Source organism: Acartia tonsa, chromosome 7 (genome assembly GCF_053477335.1).
Source record: "Acartia tonsa isolate MP-2025a chromosome 7, ASM5347733v1, whole genome shotgun sequence".
In the NCBI taxonomy this organism is placed as follows: domain Eukaryota; kingdom Metazoa; phylum Arthropoda; class Copepoda; order Calanoida; family Acartiidae; genus Acartia; species Acartia tonsa.
Window position 1 is genome coordinate 15,528,752 of NC_137266.1, and position 16,748 is coordinate 15,545,499.

The 16,748-nt window shown below is 30.6% G+C and overlaps 1 protein-coding gene across 4 annotated transcripts in view; it reads left to right on the top strand.

The window, feature by feature from the left end:
* The window catches only part of Ptpmeg2 (Protein tyrosine phosphatase Meg2), a 41,655-nt gene extending 31,466 nt beyond the window's left edge, over window positions 1-10,189 (top strand). For 2 of the 4 annotated variants that reach the window (XM_080167697.1, XM_080167698.1), the window contains 5 exons: window positions 671-805; window positions 2,146-2,232; window positions 4,056-4,134; window positions 4,703-4,784; window positions 5,222-5,392. In XM_080167697.1, the coding sequence (XP_080023823.1) occupies window positions 671-805; window positions 2,146-2,232; window positions 4,056-4,134; window positions 4,703-4,772 (371 nt within the window). In that variant the 3' untranslated portion in view covers window positions 4,773-4,784; window positions 5,222-5,392. Of the gene's footprint in view, window positions 1-670; window positions 806-2,145; window positions 2,233-4,055; window positions 4,135-4,702; window positions 4,785-5,221; window positions 5,393-6,977; window positions 7,123-7,398; window positions 7,559-7,951; window positions 8,274-8,596 lie in introns of those variants that run through there. The other 2 variants (XR_013881357.1, XR_013881358.1) reach the window with 2 other exon arrangements.
* Window positions 10,190-16,748: the final 6,559 nt, after the last annotated feature.

Genomic DNA, 16,748 nt, shown 5'->3' on the forward strand with positions numbered 1-16,748 from the left:
AGTATTCTAAAAATGCTTTTGTGAGGAGCCAAAAAGCATTTCACCTTTAAAACTCGTTAAAGTACTTTTCTTAGACCTTTTTCTAAATAAATATTTAAATTTTAAGATTTTTTTATACAAAATAGATGAGTTATTTTAATTTTTCTTGATCAACATTTTTAACACAAGGCATTTTTTGACACCATACACCTATCATAGAGGCCGCATTTTTAGAGATAATGAAAAACACCTTTTACAAGATTGATGTGCTTTTGTACAGAGAACAAGGATATATAATTATTTTTTCTGTATTCCTTCTGGTTGTTTCTGAAAATCGAAAAACTCAGTTTTTTCCTACTCACCCTGTACACATATTATTATGATTAAGTTTTAAATTAGGGCGATACAAAGAATGATTTTATGTAAAAATTTATCAACTGTGGAATAAGCTTTTATTTTAAATCGAATTAAGTAAGAAAATATAGATTGGTTATATCATCTTTGTTAGATCTCTTTGATCTGTTTTATAAAATCTAATCCAGTGGAGTTCATAAGCTTTTGCCTTGGTGTGTATTATTTATGGAGTTTGTAATTAAAGAAGATGTTAGACCTTTCAAATTTCCATTAATTTAGGAGGTGATACCACCCTTCCGAGCGCTTATGATCTAATTCAATCTTTTTTTTTTGCCAGGTACCCCTGAGTCGGCCTTGTCGATGCTCCAGTTTCTGCAGTGTGTCAGGGAGAGACAGGCAGAGATGGTGGAGGCTATCGAGGGATGGAGTGGACACCCACTTGGTCCCCCTATTGTTGTACATTGTTCTGCAGGTATTATTGTCAATAAGTATAAATCTTAATCAGGAAGGGAGGGAGGGGACACTTGATGGTATTATACTGGCACACAACGTTGTAACCTATCTTAGTCATTGGCTCAAAATTAAATTGGGATTGGTTGGTTCCTAACTAGTAGAAAACTAACTTTACCCAATAATTCTATATATTACAAAACAAAGGGTAATTCATAAATCATCATTTGTGATGTGCATCAATTTATCTCCATTGTCCTATCCCTTAAGATCCAAGGGGTTAACCCTTTGGCTGCAGTGCACGAATATTCTCTTAGACTCAGCATAAATTGGTCTTGTGACTGATCATTGGCCAAGGCATTCATCTTTATATACATCTTCATATAATCTGAATATTATCAACATTAAAAAAAAGACACTTAGACAGTAGTTATAAAGTACTAAGTATCAAAATTTAAAGGTTTCACTTTATAAAATGAATTAAAATTAAAATTTAATTTCTTGTTTCTATGTTAAGGTACAACAATTTCATAAGAAAAAAAGTACTAAACTGTTCATCGGAAAGTTGAAGTTGAATTAAATTCAATTAACAGTTCCCAAGAAATTGATTTAAATCTTATTATTTAGTTTAAATTATTAAAATTAAATGCCAAGAAATAAACGGTATCTAACTGTGATTTTTTAAAAAGTGTAAGATAAAATATAAAACCCAATAGAGGAAGGGGACATTAGACTCTGAATTACGCTGGTACCCAAAGTTTTATAAGCATGCTCTCTCATTACTTGTTTTAAAACTTTTTATTAAATTTTGATGTGTTTGTTAAAACTATAAGTGTTCAAACTTTTCATCAATTCATTTTAATTGTATAAATTGTATAATTCATCATTGTCTTATCCCGTAGGATCCGTGATAATAATGATTATAATTTTCTGGATCAACTGCAGTTCACGGTAAAATATTCCTGGTAACGAATATTTCCAAAAAATCTATGAATTTTAAAGGCTAAACGGCTGAATGTACAGATCATACTCGCACACAATTTTAAGCGGCATAAGAAGGCCTACAAATAATCTGGAATTGCCAAGATCCAATGATTCACAGGAAAAGCTTCACTGAAGAAAAAATGCGTGAAATAGGTCTTTTTCGCGCATTTTTCTGCACTGCGAGATAATTATGCATTATTGATTTATGGCTATTCCAGATTATTTGTAGGCCTTCTTATGCCGCTTAAAACAGTGTGCGGGCATGATCTGTACGTTCAGCCGTTTGGCAGCTAGCAGCCTTTAAATTCATACATTTTTGGAAATATTCGTTACTAGGAATATTTTACCGTGAACTGCAGTTGATCCAATTTTCTTAAGGTATTGGTAGAACCGGAACTTTCTGCACCCTTGATATTGCTATCAGAAAATATGAGGATACTGAAAAAGTGGACATTAAAAGAACAGGTACATTTCTTTATCATGATACCATCAATATTTATACCAAAAATAGCATTTTTAAATATTTTTTTTATTCTTTTTGTTCATAAAAACTCTAGGGTAAAGCGGGGCGATCTCGGTTTTGAGGTGAAGTCGGTATTTTTTTGACCACCTTCATTAAATGACATTGTTCTCCATGTTCTAATCGACTGACAGAAAAAAAACATAAAATTAAATTTGTTCCTTATTAAATTGCCTACAAAAAAGTATTAAATGAAATTTTTGTGAGATGAATTTTTAGGGTACTTATTGGGTCTTAAAGTCGGACGACAAAAAAATTTTTTTTCGATTTTTTTGCTTCGGTCGGAAAAATGGTAAGTTGGACAAAAACTGGTAAGAGCTATGGCTTAGACGTCTTCAGGGGACTTATTAAGAATCTAATAGGCTATCCATTTCCGTTTAAAACTTAAAAAAAGCTTGTATAGTTTTTTCTTAAATCGACTAAAAGTGAAGCGGGGCGAATTCGGTTTTTTCACTTTTTATACTAACTTTTTCAATTTTATATAAAAAAGTGAAATTTTCGAGAAAAAAAGTCAAATTTCTCGTACTTAGAAAAAAAAAAAAAAATTTGTAGAAAAAATTGTCCGATCTTCATAATTTTTTTTGTGAATGCTCTTTATTACATTTAGCAACTTTAACCTTTAGGGCATGCTGTAATTAAATCAATATGTCATAGGTTTTTTGAAGCTGGAAAATCGACCACAGATTTTGCCAAACTTTTCTCTTTTTTTCAACTTGATTTTTTTAGGAAATTTTGCTAATAGAACTAATTTTTTTTTGGCCAAATCTATTCAAAATTGCCTGAATTTTAAGGATCAGGCCTTTAAAGTCATAAAAAGTTATTTTTTCTAGTAGTATTTTTATGTTTTTTATCAAAAAAATTTTCGAAAAAAAAGTCAAATTTCGCGTACTTCGGAAAAATTATTTTTTTTTGTAGAAAAAATTGACCTATCTTAATAAAAATTTTTGTGCATACTCTTTATTACATTTAGCAACTTTTACCTTTTGGGCATGCTGTAATAAAATCAATACGTCATCGATTTTTCGAAGCTTGAAAATGCCCTACCGACTTCGCCTCAAGGCGGGGCGAAGTCGGTGCCGTTTTAGAGATCAATTTTGACAAACTTCCCAAAGTCCTAGGTTTACGTCCTTTTAGGACCTGATCGACTTTTCCGAGATCTTTCTACTGGTCTTGGTCCCATTTAAAAAAAATAATTTTTACGATTTGCAGGTTCAAAAAACCGAAAAAAAGACCGAGTTCGCCCCGCTTTACCCTACTTTTTAACTTTGAAAAAAATTATTGCCATTAAAGATATCTTTCTGAAAGTTTAGAAGGATTAAAAATTAATGAAAACATATTTGCAGTTCTTAAATAGGAGGTTCAAAATCTAAATAGAAGTATTTGTTTGATTTTACCATTAAAAATGCATAAAAGGTGTAATTTTTTTTCGCGAATGTTTCGGAAAGGTGCGAGTTTTAAACTTTAGGACATGAGTAGAACTCAAAAATTTGGCATGGCAATTGCTCTAATATGGTACAATATAGAACTGTGAAGAAATGGCGGAAACTGCCGCTTCGATCGAAAACTGGTTTATCGTGTCATTTTTTTACTTTTTTCTCACTGAATTACATTTTGTATCATTTAAGACAAACTTATTATTTTTTAATAAAGTTGAATAGGTATTAATTTGCTTATTTTAAGGTCTAAAACACCCACCTTTACGGAAAACACAAGAATGACCCGCTTTTTAATGTTATACTCGTATCACAATCATTATTTTTTTTCTCAGTTGATTGTATCCGAGCAATGCGAGCATTCTCCATTCAGATGCCTGATCAATACGTTTTCTGTCATCTAGCCTTCTTAGAGTAAGTATTTACAAGAGTAGAAATAATATTCTCCATTCAGATGCCTGACCAATACGTTTTCTGTCATCTAGCTTTCTTAGAGTAAGTATTTTTAAGAGTAGATTTAATATTCTCCATTCAGATGCCTGACCAATACGTTTTCTGTCATCTAGCTTTCTTTAGAGTAAGTATTTATAAGAGTAGATTTAATATTCTCCATTCAGATGCCTGACCAATACGTTTTCTGTCATCTAGTCTTCTTAGAGTAAGTATTTATAAGAGTAGATTTAACATCCTCTATACAGATGCCTGGCCAATACGTTTTCTGTCATCTAGCCTTCTTAGAGTAAGTATTTATAAGAGTAGATTTGATTTATAGAGTCGCATACATGAGTCTAAACATGTTGTTTAGCAACTGTTTAAAAAGGGATAAATTATATTCCCTAAGACAACTAGATTTTTCTTATTCTTTATAATTTAAATTGATTGGCAAAAGTATTCTCACTCCGTATCTCCGTGTGCAGCAAATTTTAAATTCAAAGAATTAAGGCTACAAATAACAGTTTAAATTGAAGATAATTTTACCTAGGTATGTATTAAACATGGGATATGTTGAAGAAATTGATTTGACTGGTTTTGATGATGATCTACAGGATTAATTTATTGAATAGGTACGTAAATAATATTGGTTTTTTTGTGGTGGGGGGGGGGGGGGGGGGGCAATACGTTTTGCCTTGGACTTCTATAATTTTAACTGTTTTAAGATAAAGTAATTAAAATAAACAAAAAAAACATTAGAATGGTCATATAAGTTTAATTAGAAACCGGACCGTTTTGAAATGTGTATTTAGGCCAAACAAAATATAAAGGGTCAAGATCAAAGCCTTTACTTAGCCATTTATTGGAATTAATATTTAATTTGAAGGTGCTGTTAGGGAGACTTCTTTTTCAAATTTAGGGGAAGTATTATTTTCGAATTGGATTTCATATTTAATACCAGGTCTCAGTACTCGATAATTATCAAATCATAAGCCTTTTAATTGCCATTCGAAAATAGAAATCACCACTTTTTATTTTATTCACAATATATCCATTTTTATATTTTTAGGAAGGTTTGAAGATGTTAATACATTCAGTGTAAAGTGAACTATGGTTTGTTATTCATTATTATTATAACTATCATTGTTATCTTTAATCTATGAATCACACGTGTCAGGTCAAACAATAATGCATGTCAGCCGGGAACAATGGGTTTTAGTTTCTAATTATAATTTTTCAATGTCTACCATGGAGGGATGGGACATTGGACTTTCAAGCACAATGCCATCCAAAGTTAAATAGCCACGTAATCATATTTGTTGGCTTTAAAAAACTTTGGGTACTTGTATCAAAAGTTGTGAACTTTTTAACCAACAAATTTAATCTACATATTTTGTTTATCTTAATTAGGGATTAGGGTTTGGCCGGTTATCCGGTTTTGCCGGATATCCTGCCATTATCAATATCCGGTCGGATACCGGATTTTGAATTTATCTGGTTATCCGGTAATTTGCCGGAAAACGAACGTTGGCCAGATATCCGGCCGGAACAGGATATCCAGCATTAGAAATCAGCCGGATATCCGGTATCCGGCCAACCCTATAATAGAGATTTATGAATTAAAATTTAACGTCCATTGTCTTATCCCTTCAGATTTTTCTTTAATATAATATAAGTTTTCTGAAACATAACAATCAATAAAAAATCTAACTGCCACCAGGGTTGAAGTATTTCTGATCCATAAATTGTAAAACAATTCAGACAAAAATTTATTTCCTCAAATTTACGGCTAAAGACGCATATGAAAATTGATATAGAATACGTGGATATTGTGGGGGTTGGGGTAAAGTCATAAGGGGGGAAATTATCATTATTTCTGGCAGCTTGGAGAAATATTTTTCTCGTATTCATTCGAATCCGGTGGATAGAAACCGGTTCTCATCCATACGAAAAAACTATGGTTAGCATCGTATTATATCCAGCTTTTCACGAATATAGAAATGTACAATCATAAGATTAAAACCAGTTTTTTTAGCCGGTGCCTTCGGCACCTCGGGGCCAAAAAAAACTAGTTTTAATCTCATAATTGTACTTTCTATATCCGCGGAAAGCCGTTTATAATACGATGCGAGAAATAACTATTCCAAGTCCACGTATCCATAAGTGTGACAAAACTTTTGTCCGTCTTGTTTAATAATTTAATTCAACAGAAAGCTTTGCCCTAATACTGTTCTAATAATCGATTAGGTAAACACTTTACATCTTAATAAAATTAAATATTTTTTTTAATAGAAACAAAGGGGGGGGGGGGCGAAAGTGACACTTTTTGAAACCAAAACTAAAAGTCAAAGGAACTCAACTAAAAAAAAGAGTTACAGGTCTGACATTTTGCATGGCAATTGCTTTATAGGGGTACAATATGGAACTGTGAAAAAACGGCGGCGCAACCGCCGAAAACCGCCGAGAAAAGGCAACAAAAATTACGGCGGGAAACGGCGGTTTTCGGCGGTTGCGCCGCCGTTTCTTCACAGTTCCATATTGTACCCCTATAAAGCAACTGCCATGCAAAATCTCAGACCTGTAACCCTTTTTTGAGTTCAGTTCCTTTGTTGACTCTTAGTTTTGGTTTCAAAAAGTGTCACTTTCGCCCCCCCCCCCCTTTTAATCAATTAAAGTTCTCCATATCCTGTTAAGAAATATTTATTGATTAAATAAAAACATTATTTTGAATTATTATAAAACCCAGCAATTTAATTGATAATGAAAAAAAAACTAATATTAAATTATTAAAATTTACACAATATTGATGCTTTACACCTTTCTAGAAACTAATAATAAGTAACTGATTATTTATAGATATTATTATATTTTTAGTAATGTTCATTTTTTATTCAAATTTAATTCTTATTGTCTCTTTTTTCCCCTTATCCATTTGTGAATTTCTAAACTTGAAACTCTTTAATTTTACTGGTATATGAAGATTTTGAAAAAAAAACTATAAAAAAATGCAGGAAATAGAATTGAAATTTATTACACTGGTCCCCAAAGTTTTACAATTCTTATTCGTTGACTTGATAATTTCTGGGACCAGGTTCATTTAGGTAAGTGTCCCAAACTTTTTAAGCACTAATTGTAACCTACAGAAGAAGAAATTTGGCGTATAATCAATGGGGATGTACATGAATTTATTGGCCATTGTCCCTTTAGCTCCCTGGAAATAAAACTTTTCAAAGAGTAAAATTAAAGAGTTTTATGTTTATGTTTGTAATTGTCAGTGTACTTTTGTGCTTGTGATATTCCTACTCTTATTTATCTATATTTTATTATATTATTAATTAAATTACCTTTTTACTATGCGTAAAATTTATTCTTTATTTATGTATTAGTGATGTTTTTTTTAAAAAAGGTACTTTTACAAGTTTAGCTTTTAGCTTTAATAAAAACAAACTAAGATAATGGATTTACGCTATTACAAAGAGCTACTGCACATTCTTTAATATAATACTATGTGAAACTTTAAGCTAGGTAAAGGCGGCGAAACAGGTTTTCTTCAGCGGTAGCGATAATTGCGCGATCATTTCTATTGGTATCAAGAAACGGCCATGAAAAATAAAATTGCTGGATCTTTATAGACTGAGTTCATTTGTATTGATTTAAAAAGTGGCCTTTCTCCCATTCTAATTCAAAACAATAACAAATAATATTCAGTTTTTCTAGAAAACAACATTTATTTAATACCTATTGTTAATAAGTAACGTGTTATAAGCCTTCTCTAAAAAGCTAAAAGTTAAACTTGTAGATTATCCCTTATGTATGAGAAATTGATTTAATGATTTATATTTTGTATACGTTGTTACACGTACCTACCTACCTATGATAGAAATAAAAACCGATGCTTTTAGCGCACAAGTTAGGAAATAGGGAACATATTTTCAATTTTTACACAATATGGTAATATCTATTATGTATGTTTTTAAGGCCAAAAAAAGGCTTTAATAAGCATATTAAATTAGGTAAATTTTGAAGTTAATAAAATTACATACCTACTATCATATCAATTAGTAAAATATTTTAAAATGTCAAAAAAAAAGCTTATGAAATATTATTCAAAGACATTATCCGTGAACTAGAGATACAAAATTGGAGAACTTTTAGCGAATTTTTTTTGTTAATATATAATACCTATTACCTAGATTCCTAGGTATATTACTAATATTATGACTTTTTTAAAGGAAATAAAATTATCTGCAATCTAAATCCAGAATAGATTAGGTTCTTAAAACTTATTACTGACACCTTGATGTAAACAAAGCATTTGATTAATTTTTGGAATATTTTCGTAGATAAAACTAGGTTAGTAGGTATAAGTTTTTAATAATAATGACGTCTTTAGTAGTAAAAAAAAACAAAAAATGGATTTTGTTTGAACCTTTTCTATCTCTAGTTCATGGATAGTTCCCTTATAGATCGTATTGTGTGATACAATATTAGCTATGTAACTTGTGATTTTAAATAATTCCATTTATGAATTTTAGCTTTTGCTTTATTTAACTTTAGGTTGTGTTATTTCTATTGTTTTGTTTTCCCTTATAGATTCATTTTCTTTATTTTTATATCTAGTTCATTTTTTTGTAGAATTTCATTTTTATTTCATTAATAGACAAGAGGGGAATGGCATAAAGCGTGATTCAACGCATAACTTCCTTTTGCGAATTTATACAGTTTTTTTCTTTAAATTGATTTGAAATTTGGAAAAATCTACAATGAATATAAGTTTTATTTGATTAATTTTAAAGTAAGTTTGCTTTTGGAAAACGTTTTTTTGTCTTCTACCCTAATCAACCATATTTTGTATCCAATATGGATTAATCAGTTGTATGATTTTTAAACATTTTCAAACTAAAAAATTGTGCATAAAAACCTGATGTTGATTATTAAAACTTGCGTGTCATATTGCATCTCTATCCTATGCTTTAATCTCAATTAATTATAAATCTCTTTAGATGTAACTAATTATTATAAAAATTAAATATTTTAATAATAACCTTATAAATGATCCATATCTTAGTGTTAAAAATAGTTTTATTATTGAGCTTTCGTTTTAGTCTTTAATATTGTTAAATCTATAACAAATCGATAATTAATATACCTTAAGTAGAGTTTTAAATTCTTAAAACGAGTATTTCATAGCTTATTTGTTTTTACCGAATCAGCATATAAATTTAATTTTGGGGCCGGATTTTTCAGTGTTTTTAATTTGAATTTTATATTATAATGGAGTTCAATTCAGAGATGGCAGGAACATAAGACGGGAAATTACACTGGCGCCCAAAGTTTTATCATTCGTTTGCTAACTTTTAGTACTTATGTTTATTTTTGATGGGTTGGTTCCAAGCTAATGGTACCCAAACTTTTAAACCAATAATTTTAATCTGCAGTACGGTAAATTCCTAATTTCACAACTTAAATATTTAAAAATACTTAACTAATAGGTACGAAATATATGTTTTTTCGGTAAAAACAAACAGAAAAAAAGAATTTGTCAAAAAACAAGCATTTAAATAAAAAAATAAGTGATTAAAATGATTGTTAGCATTTTTTCCAGTTTAGAAATATTAATTAAGATAAGATAATTTTTTTTTTATAAAATGAAATCAAACTTTGTCTGTTAATATTACTAAGCTGAAAGAAATACTCCCTTAATAGTTATTTATCAACTCGTTTTATAGACAGCCTTTCGCGGATATTAGAATAAAAAAATCTAAGATTTAAACCAGTTTTGTCAGACCTGACGGTTCAAAGGCCCAGGGTACCGAAACTGGTTTTAATTTTAAGATTTTAATTTTAATATTCATGAAATTTTGTCTGTAATACGATGCTATACTTGATTTTTCAGTGTGGCTGAGAACCAGTTCTAATCCAGAGGATATTTGTCGGTTTGGAAGCCATACTGGAAAAGTTGTTACGTCTAGGAAGTTTGAATTGTGTACCGTGTTTGTAATACGTTATGTACCGTTTAATAAACAGTTCAAGTCAAGTATTTCTTTTATTCTTGCTAGCGGCTTCGCCCCTAAAGGCCTCTAGTGGCACTCGAGGAGTTGAATCCAAAAACCAATTTTTAAAATTAAGATTTAAGATTTTTGTTGGGAGAGGTAATTTTTTTCTAGGGGCGATTTCTCTTGGGATGGTGGTGGTACCCTCCCCCAAAATAGTTATAAACCTTCCCGGGACCTATGAGAAGCTACCCTATTAAGGAGAACCCGATCGGTTCAGCAGTTAGCGAGATCCTTTGCTACAAACAAACTTTCTATTCTACGTTCTACTTTGTATCATAGATTAATATTTTTATTCGCAAAGCTACTTCATAATTAAGGTATGTTCTTACTAGGGTTGGGCCGGATATCCAGCCATTTCCAATTACCGGCCGGATACCGGGTATTAAAAATATCCGGCTGATTTTTGACGCCGAATATCCGGTAATTTGCCGTATATCGAACGTTGGCCAGATATCCGGATATCCTGTATCCAGCCCAACCCTAGTTCTTACGTCACTTCAGTTACAATCACTTCACGCATCAAGGAGTAAGTGGGACATTGAGTTAAAAATACTCGTACCTAAACTTTAATATTTTTGGTTAGCTTTAAAACTTCGGGGACTTCGTAAATCTTCATTTTTTGTTAGCAATGTCCAACCTCTTCAACAAAGGGCTAATTTTGATTATGATGATTGGCGTTAATATTATTTGAAATTTTATTCAATTTCCTACCATCAAATGCATGTAGTCATGAAAAATTAGCACCTTATAATCTAATAAAGGAAAGGCGCTACGTTTTGATAAGAACAAACGCAAATGAAAAATCTATTTCTCTTTGGCCAATATATTTTATATTTAATCGACAGTCAGATATTTCATGTAAATTTATGTTCTGCTCTGAAAATCTGCACTTTGCCGCGATATAGTATATGATCGTCCTTGTTTAGTAAAAGCTTCATCTTAACGTACATTACAGCATCAAACGCTATGCTAAAGTCAAAGAAACACTAATAATACACAACTAATTAATCTTTATTTCCATGAATTTATTACTACTTTTTCGCTTACACCAGATTGTTATGTACTCTAAAGTGAAACTCATAGCTGGCTAAAATAACGATATCCCCCCCCGTCCTACTGGATGAACGAACTGACACGGACGTACGGATAAAAGATGCCTTTGTTAGCAACCAAAATTAACGACAATTTTTACCCTGTATGATACCCACGTATGTTAATGTCCATTCTTATTTCGTGAATTTGATAGAAGTACATTTGTATAAAATGATTATGATGTACGTAATAAGTTCGTTAAATCTAATTGTTAACCAACAATTTTAATGAAGAAAATGCAATAAAAAACAACACCTGTAAAATATTATTTTTTATTGCATTAATTTTAATACCTATGCAACTAAGATTTAGAATTAATTGCAATAATAATTTTTGCTTTGCTTTTAGCAACTTTGTTGCATGGATGTTTGAAAAAATTATCTATTTTTTGTAGAGTAGCTTTGCTATTATTAATACCTGAACTATGTCGTAGATTTCGTATTAAACAAGGATGACAACATCCATAAAAGCGAAGCGCTGAAACGGTAGGACAAACGGACATTAACACTTGTATAGTGTCAGAACTGAATAATCAGAATATAAATGTATAAGAGTCGATGCAAAATTGTAAGTAAATTTGTTGAAAAAATGCTTGATACAGAATAATGTTTATGGACATACTGACATTTTTAGGACTTAATTATAGAGTTGCCTCGCTTATAATATTGTATTTTGTTGTCCCTGGAATCAGTATACAAAAACTCAGATCAATCGGATGATTAGATTATATCAAAATTTGTTGTTAAAAAAGTAAAAAAATCAACATGTTTAAAATGGACGTACGGACATTTTGGTAATGATTATAGAGATGCTACGCTTTCTAAATCGTACCTAACTACTACAGGAATGACCATGCAAAGTTTGAAATCGAAAGGACAATTCTAACATGCCTAAATTAACGAAGAAAGCTATCCGTTACGGACGGACCGACCCTAATTATAGAAAAGCTTCGCTTTTAATAATTATATTAATTGCGGAAAATCAACAAATTAAATCCCAGCTGGATCTGGTTAATCGTTTTATTTTCTTTGCATATTCCCTTTAAGTTCCTATTAAGCCTAGGAACTCCCCTCCCCTAGTTTTGAGATAAATTGAAAAAACATGGGGAGGTGTAGTTTGTCTGTTTATTAATTTCGGGCTGGTGAGTTTAGGTTATATTGTATAATGTTAGGGTTAGTACCCCTGCAGTGGTTAGGCATTTTAAAAATATTGGGGATGGGATTTCAGTGCTCAACAAGTACTTTAAGGGAAAGTGCCATTTTCTTTAACTTTGCAGAGCTTTGCGTTTGCATAAATATCTGTAAATGATTTATGACACTACTTCAACTACATTGTACATTTATTAACGTTGATTTTAATTCTTAGGGGACAATGGGCTATTTATTACACTAGTCCCCACTAAGTTATATAAAAGCGTTTTCTTATTTGTTGACTCAACAACTCTTTACCTAATGAATTTTGATTGGTTGGGTTATTCAGTTGAGTGTCCAAACGCTTCAACCACTAATTGTAATCTACAGAAGAGATAATTTTGTGTATAATCATTAAGATATTTGTCAGTCTATAATTGTAAGTATTCGTTTGTCCTGCTGTCTTTACTGTTTAGTGTTAATTTAAAAACTGCTGTCATCTATAACACAAAGTAGAACGATGTGTGTCTGTCTGTCTGTCTGTCTGTCCGTCCGTCCCTTAAGATCTCGGTAACCACTGAACCGATCGGATTCTACTCTTTAGGGAATATACCTACTGGTCCTGTGGTGGTTTTAGGCTATTTTCTTGGGAGGTGGGACACCCCCAACCGCCCCAAAAACAAAAAATCCCCTCCATTTTTTTTTTAGAAGATTTCCTTGGTCTTTTACGTATTTCGCCCAAATAACTTTTTTTATTACCTCTTGGAGCAAAGCCCCTAGAGGCTAGGGGCGAAGCCGCTAGTTCTTAATAAAATGGTAGAAATAGTCACAAAATGAAACTGTACATTTAATAGCTTTTAATAATTTTATAATAGCACTGCACAATTTTGACTAATTACAATGTTTGTTGGCTCCGAAGGTCCGAGCCAACAAAACAGGAAATTAATATTAGATATATTTTTTTTACGTGGAAAATTGTCTACATGGGTTAGAGCTATTTTCTTGCAAGTTGAAACACTCCCACCATGAAAACATTAAACCCCCCCACCCACACACAAAAATTGTAATTTCTTATTGTTCCATATGACACAATGATTTAGAAGGTGCTTTGACTTTTGTATCAGAACCTAAATTGGGACATAGTGCATTTCATTACCCTAGGTTAGGTAACTACATTTCACTTTTCAATAAAATCTAAAATACAGCGGTTTTTGAGAAAATTAGATTTAAAAATTTCAAATTTAATTTTTATCCCCTAGGAGTTATCGCATAATCATGACAAGAAAAGCAAAGAGTATTTATTTAAAATTTTGAACAACTTTGCTTTCATAAAGTTATTCATAAAACCATTCCTGAAGGGAGTTAATTAATGGCCATTTTTATCAGTTGCTTTGCTAAGGTCACGGAAATTCAGCCTTAAATAAATCATATATAGAGAGGTTTTATGAAAGACTTTATAAAAGCAAAGTTGTTCAAAATTTTAAATAAAAAATCTTTGTTTTTCTTGTCATGATTATGCGATAACTCCTAGGGGTTGAAAATTTAACTTGAAAGAAGTTGTATCAACTTTTTTTTTATAGCTAGCCGGTCCTTTTAGTAAGTAGTAGATGTAAAATTTTTCATAGAATTCAGATATGCAATCGGTTTTTTTGTAGACCTCTTATTTTTTAAGTAATTTAAGTTTCAAAAAAAAAAAATTAAGTCGATTTTAAGGTACTAAAATGCAACAAAAAAAAGAAAGAAAATGGCCATTATGAACAAAAATAGTAAGATCTTTAATTTGACACCTTACTTTTTCAATTCTGTCAGGTAATTATTGAAAAAATCGATTTTTTTAAACCCACGAGAATAAAAACTTTGAACTCAATTTTATCATTTCACAAGTAAAAAAATATGGGTTCATATATACCTTTAGAATCAGAAAAATATTACGAATCCATTGTAAGCAAAATTGAAAAAAAAAGTTTACAATATAGTATATAAACTACAATAAAAGGAATTATATGAAAATATCATATTATATTGTACAGGCAACGTTTTAACCTTTTGAATTGAGTATAAAAATGGGAAGGGGGTATAGAGGGGGGGTAAAGAGGGGGTAAAAAAGGGAAGACGATAGTGTTGCCAGAACAAAAAATACAATTGGCCATTTTTTTTAATTTTTATTTTTTTACTTTTTTTCAATTTTGCTTACAATGGATTCGTAATATTTTTCTGATTCTAAAGGTATATATGAACCCATGTTTTTTATGTCTGTTTGAGAAAATATTTAGGTCTAAAGTTTTTATTAAACCGAGGTTAAAAAAATAGATTTTTTCAATAATTACTCAACAGAATTTTAAAAGTAAGGTGTCAAATTAAAGATCTTACTATTTTTGTTCTTACTGGCCATTTTCTTCTTTTATTTTGTTGCGTTTTAGTACCTTAAAACCGACTTAATTATTTTTTAAAAAACTTAAATTACTTAAAAAATAAGAGGTCTACAAAAAAAACCGATTGCATATCTGAATTCTATGAAAAATTTTACATCTACTACTTACTAAAAGAACCGGCTAGCTATAAAAAAAAAAGTTGATACACCTTCTTTTCAAATCTAATTTTCTCAAAATCCGCTGCATTTTAGATTTTATTGAAAAGTTAAATAAAGTTACTAAACCTAGGGTAATGAAATGCACTATGTCCCAATTTAGGTTCTGACACAAAAGTCAAAGCACCTTCGAAATCATAGTGATGAATCTTCATGTAAGGTTTAAAAAAAGATCAGATTTATCTGTTACGGACAGTTACAACCTCCAAAATTATTAAAGAGTTATTTTCGTTTTTAGGTCAAATCAAGGTAAGAATAGTACTTTATATTTAATTAGGTTAATTAATAAAAAAAAATTTATAGTATTACTTAAATTTTTAGTGGATCTTCCTCTTACTGCCCTCCCCCCCCCCCACCATCTTTTTTTTCAATTGGAAAAAATGTAAATAATTGGTTGGAGAAGGGGGTTCCTTTTCCACCCCAACAAAATATTTGGCCTTTGCTTAGGATGCAAGCAAGATGAATATCAAAGAATGTCCGAAGGTTGTCCAATTGATTTAAAATATCTGCACATTTTCATGTACTTTGCGTAATTATAATCCTGCGGGTTTACTTCGTACCCAACTTAACCTAACCTAACCAAAACTAAAATAAAAATGTTAGTGAACCAATATGATAATTAACCTTCCTCCCAAACCCAATAACATGTTTTCAAACTAAGCCCTAAGTGGGAGTATTGAATTTAAGGAAATCAACCAGAATATCCCTTTAAAAATAACATACAACACATGTAACTTATAAATTAATTAAATTTTATTTGTGTATGTATTTTCAATAGTGCTTTATACTTAATTAATTTATTTAATTCAATTAAAAATGTATCAATTTCAACTATTCAATTTGTTTTTATATTGTTGTTTTTTATCCTTAATGTGTTGTTCTAAAATGTCATTAACTTAATTAATAATTATAAGCAATTTCACTATTTATTTGAAGAATTTTTGATACTTTCAAAATATTTTATCAAAAATATTATGATATCTTGTGATTTTGCTTGCCTTCTCTGGAACTAACTTGTAGGTAGCGCAGCTACTCCTTAGCCATAGCTAGTCTGTAAGTCACTGGAACATACTAAACTACCCTGTAAATATTGAATAGATTCTGTTCATATGTAATTTAATGGTTTTTGTCGAGTTTGACATTTAGATTTTGGCAAAACTTGGCAATTGCTGACAGCATATCATCGAAATGCACTTCTTTCAATTTATATTTATTATTATTAATTATGTCGACGCGACATTTTGGCTTTAATAAAAAGTATTAATTATTGACATAAAACTGTATCTTTAAAAAATCACTAAGCTGCAGCCACCCTAGCCGCAGAAACTGAAAGTCACTTAAAGATACGTCTATTGCCCTAGAGTATACTTTTTGTTTAGAGAACCTTGAAAAATTTTATGAGCATGTATTCATATTATTTATGGCCTAAGAAAAAGACATGATGATTAAAAAAAAGTTTTTTTATTACACTTGGAAGTTGTATAATTTTTGGAACACTTAAACGTGATAGAACACTTTTTTAGCTAAAATGTCACAAAATAAATATTTTGAAACTCTAACAGTATTAGTATTGGTTTTTATCTGAAGAGGGGATTGAATATATTTACCTTTTTCTGAGAAAAATAGCCTAAAAGCATCTAATAAATACAGAATGGCAATATTTATTGATAACATGGTGTAAGATACTACAGGGCTGCGTCCTTAAATAAAGATTTTAGGTTAGGTCAAGTT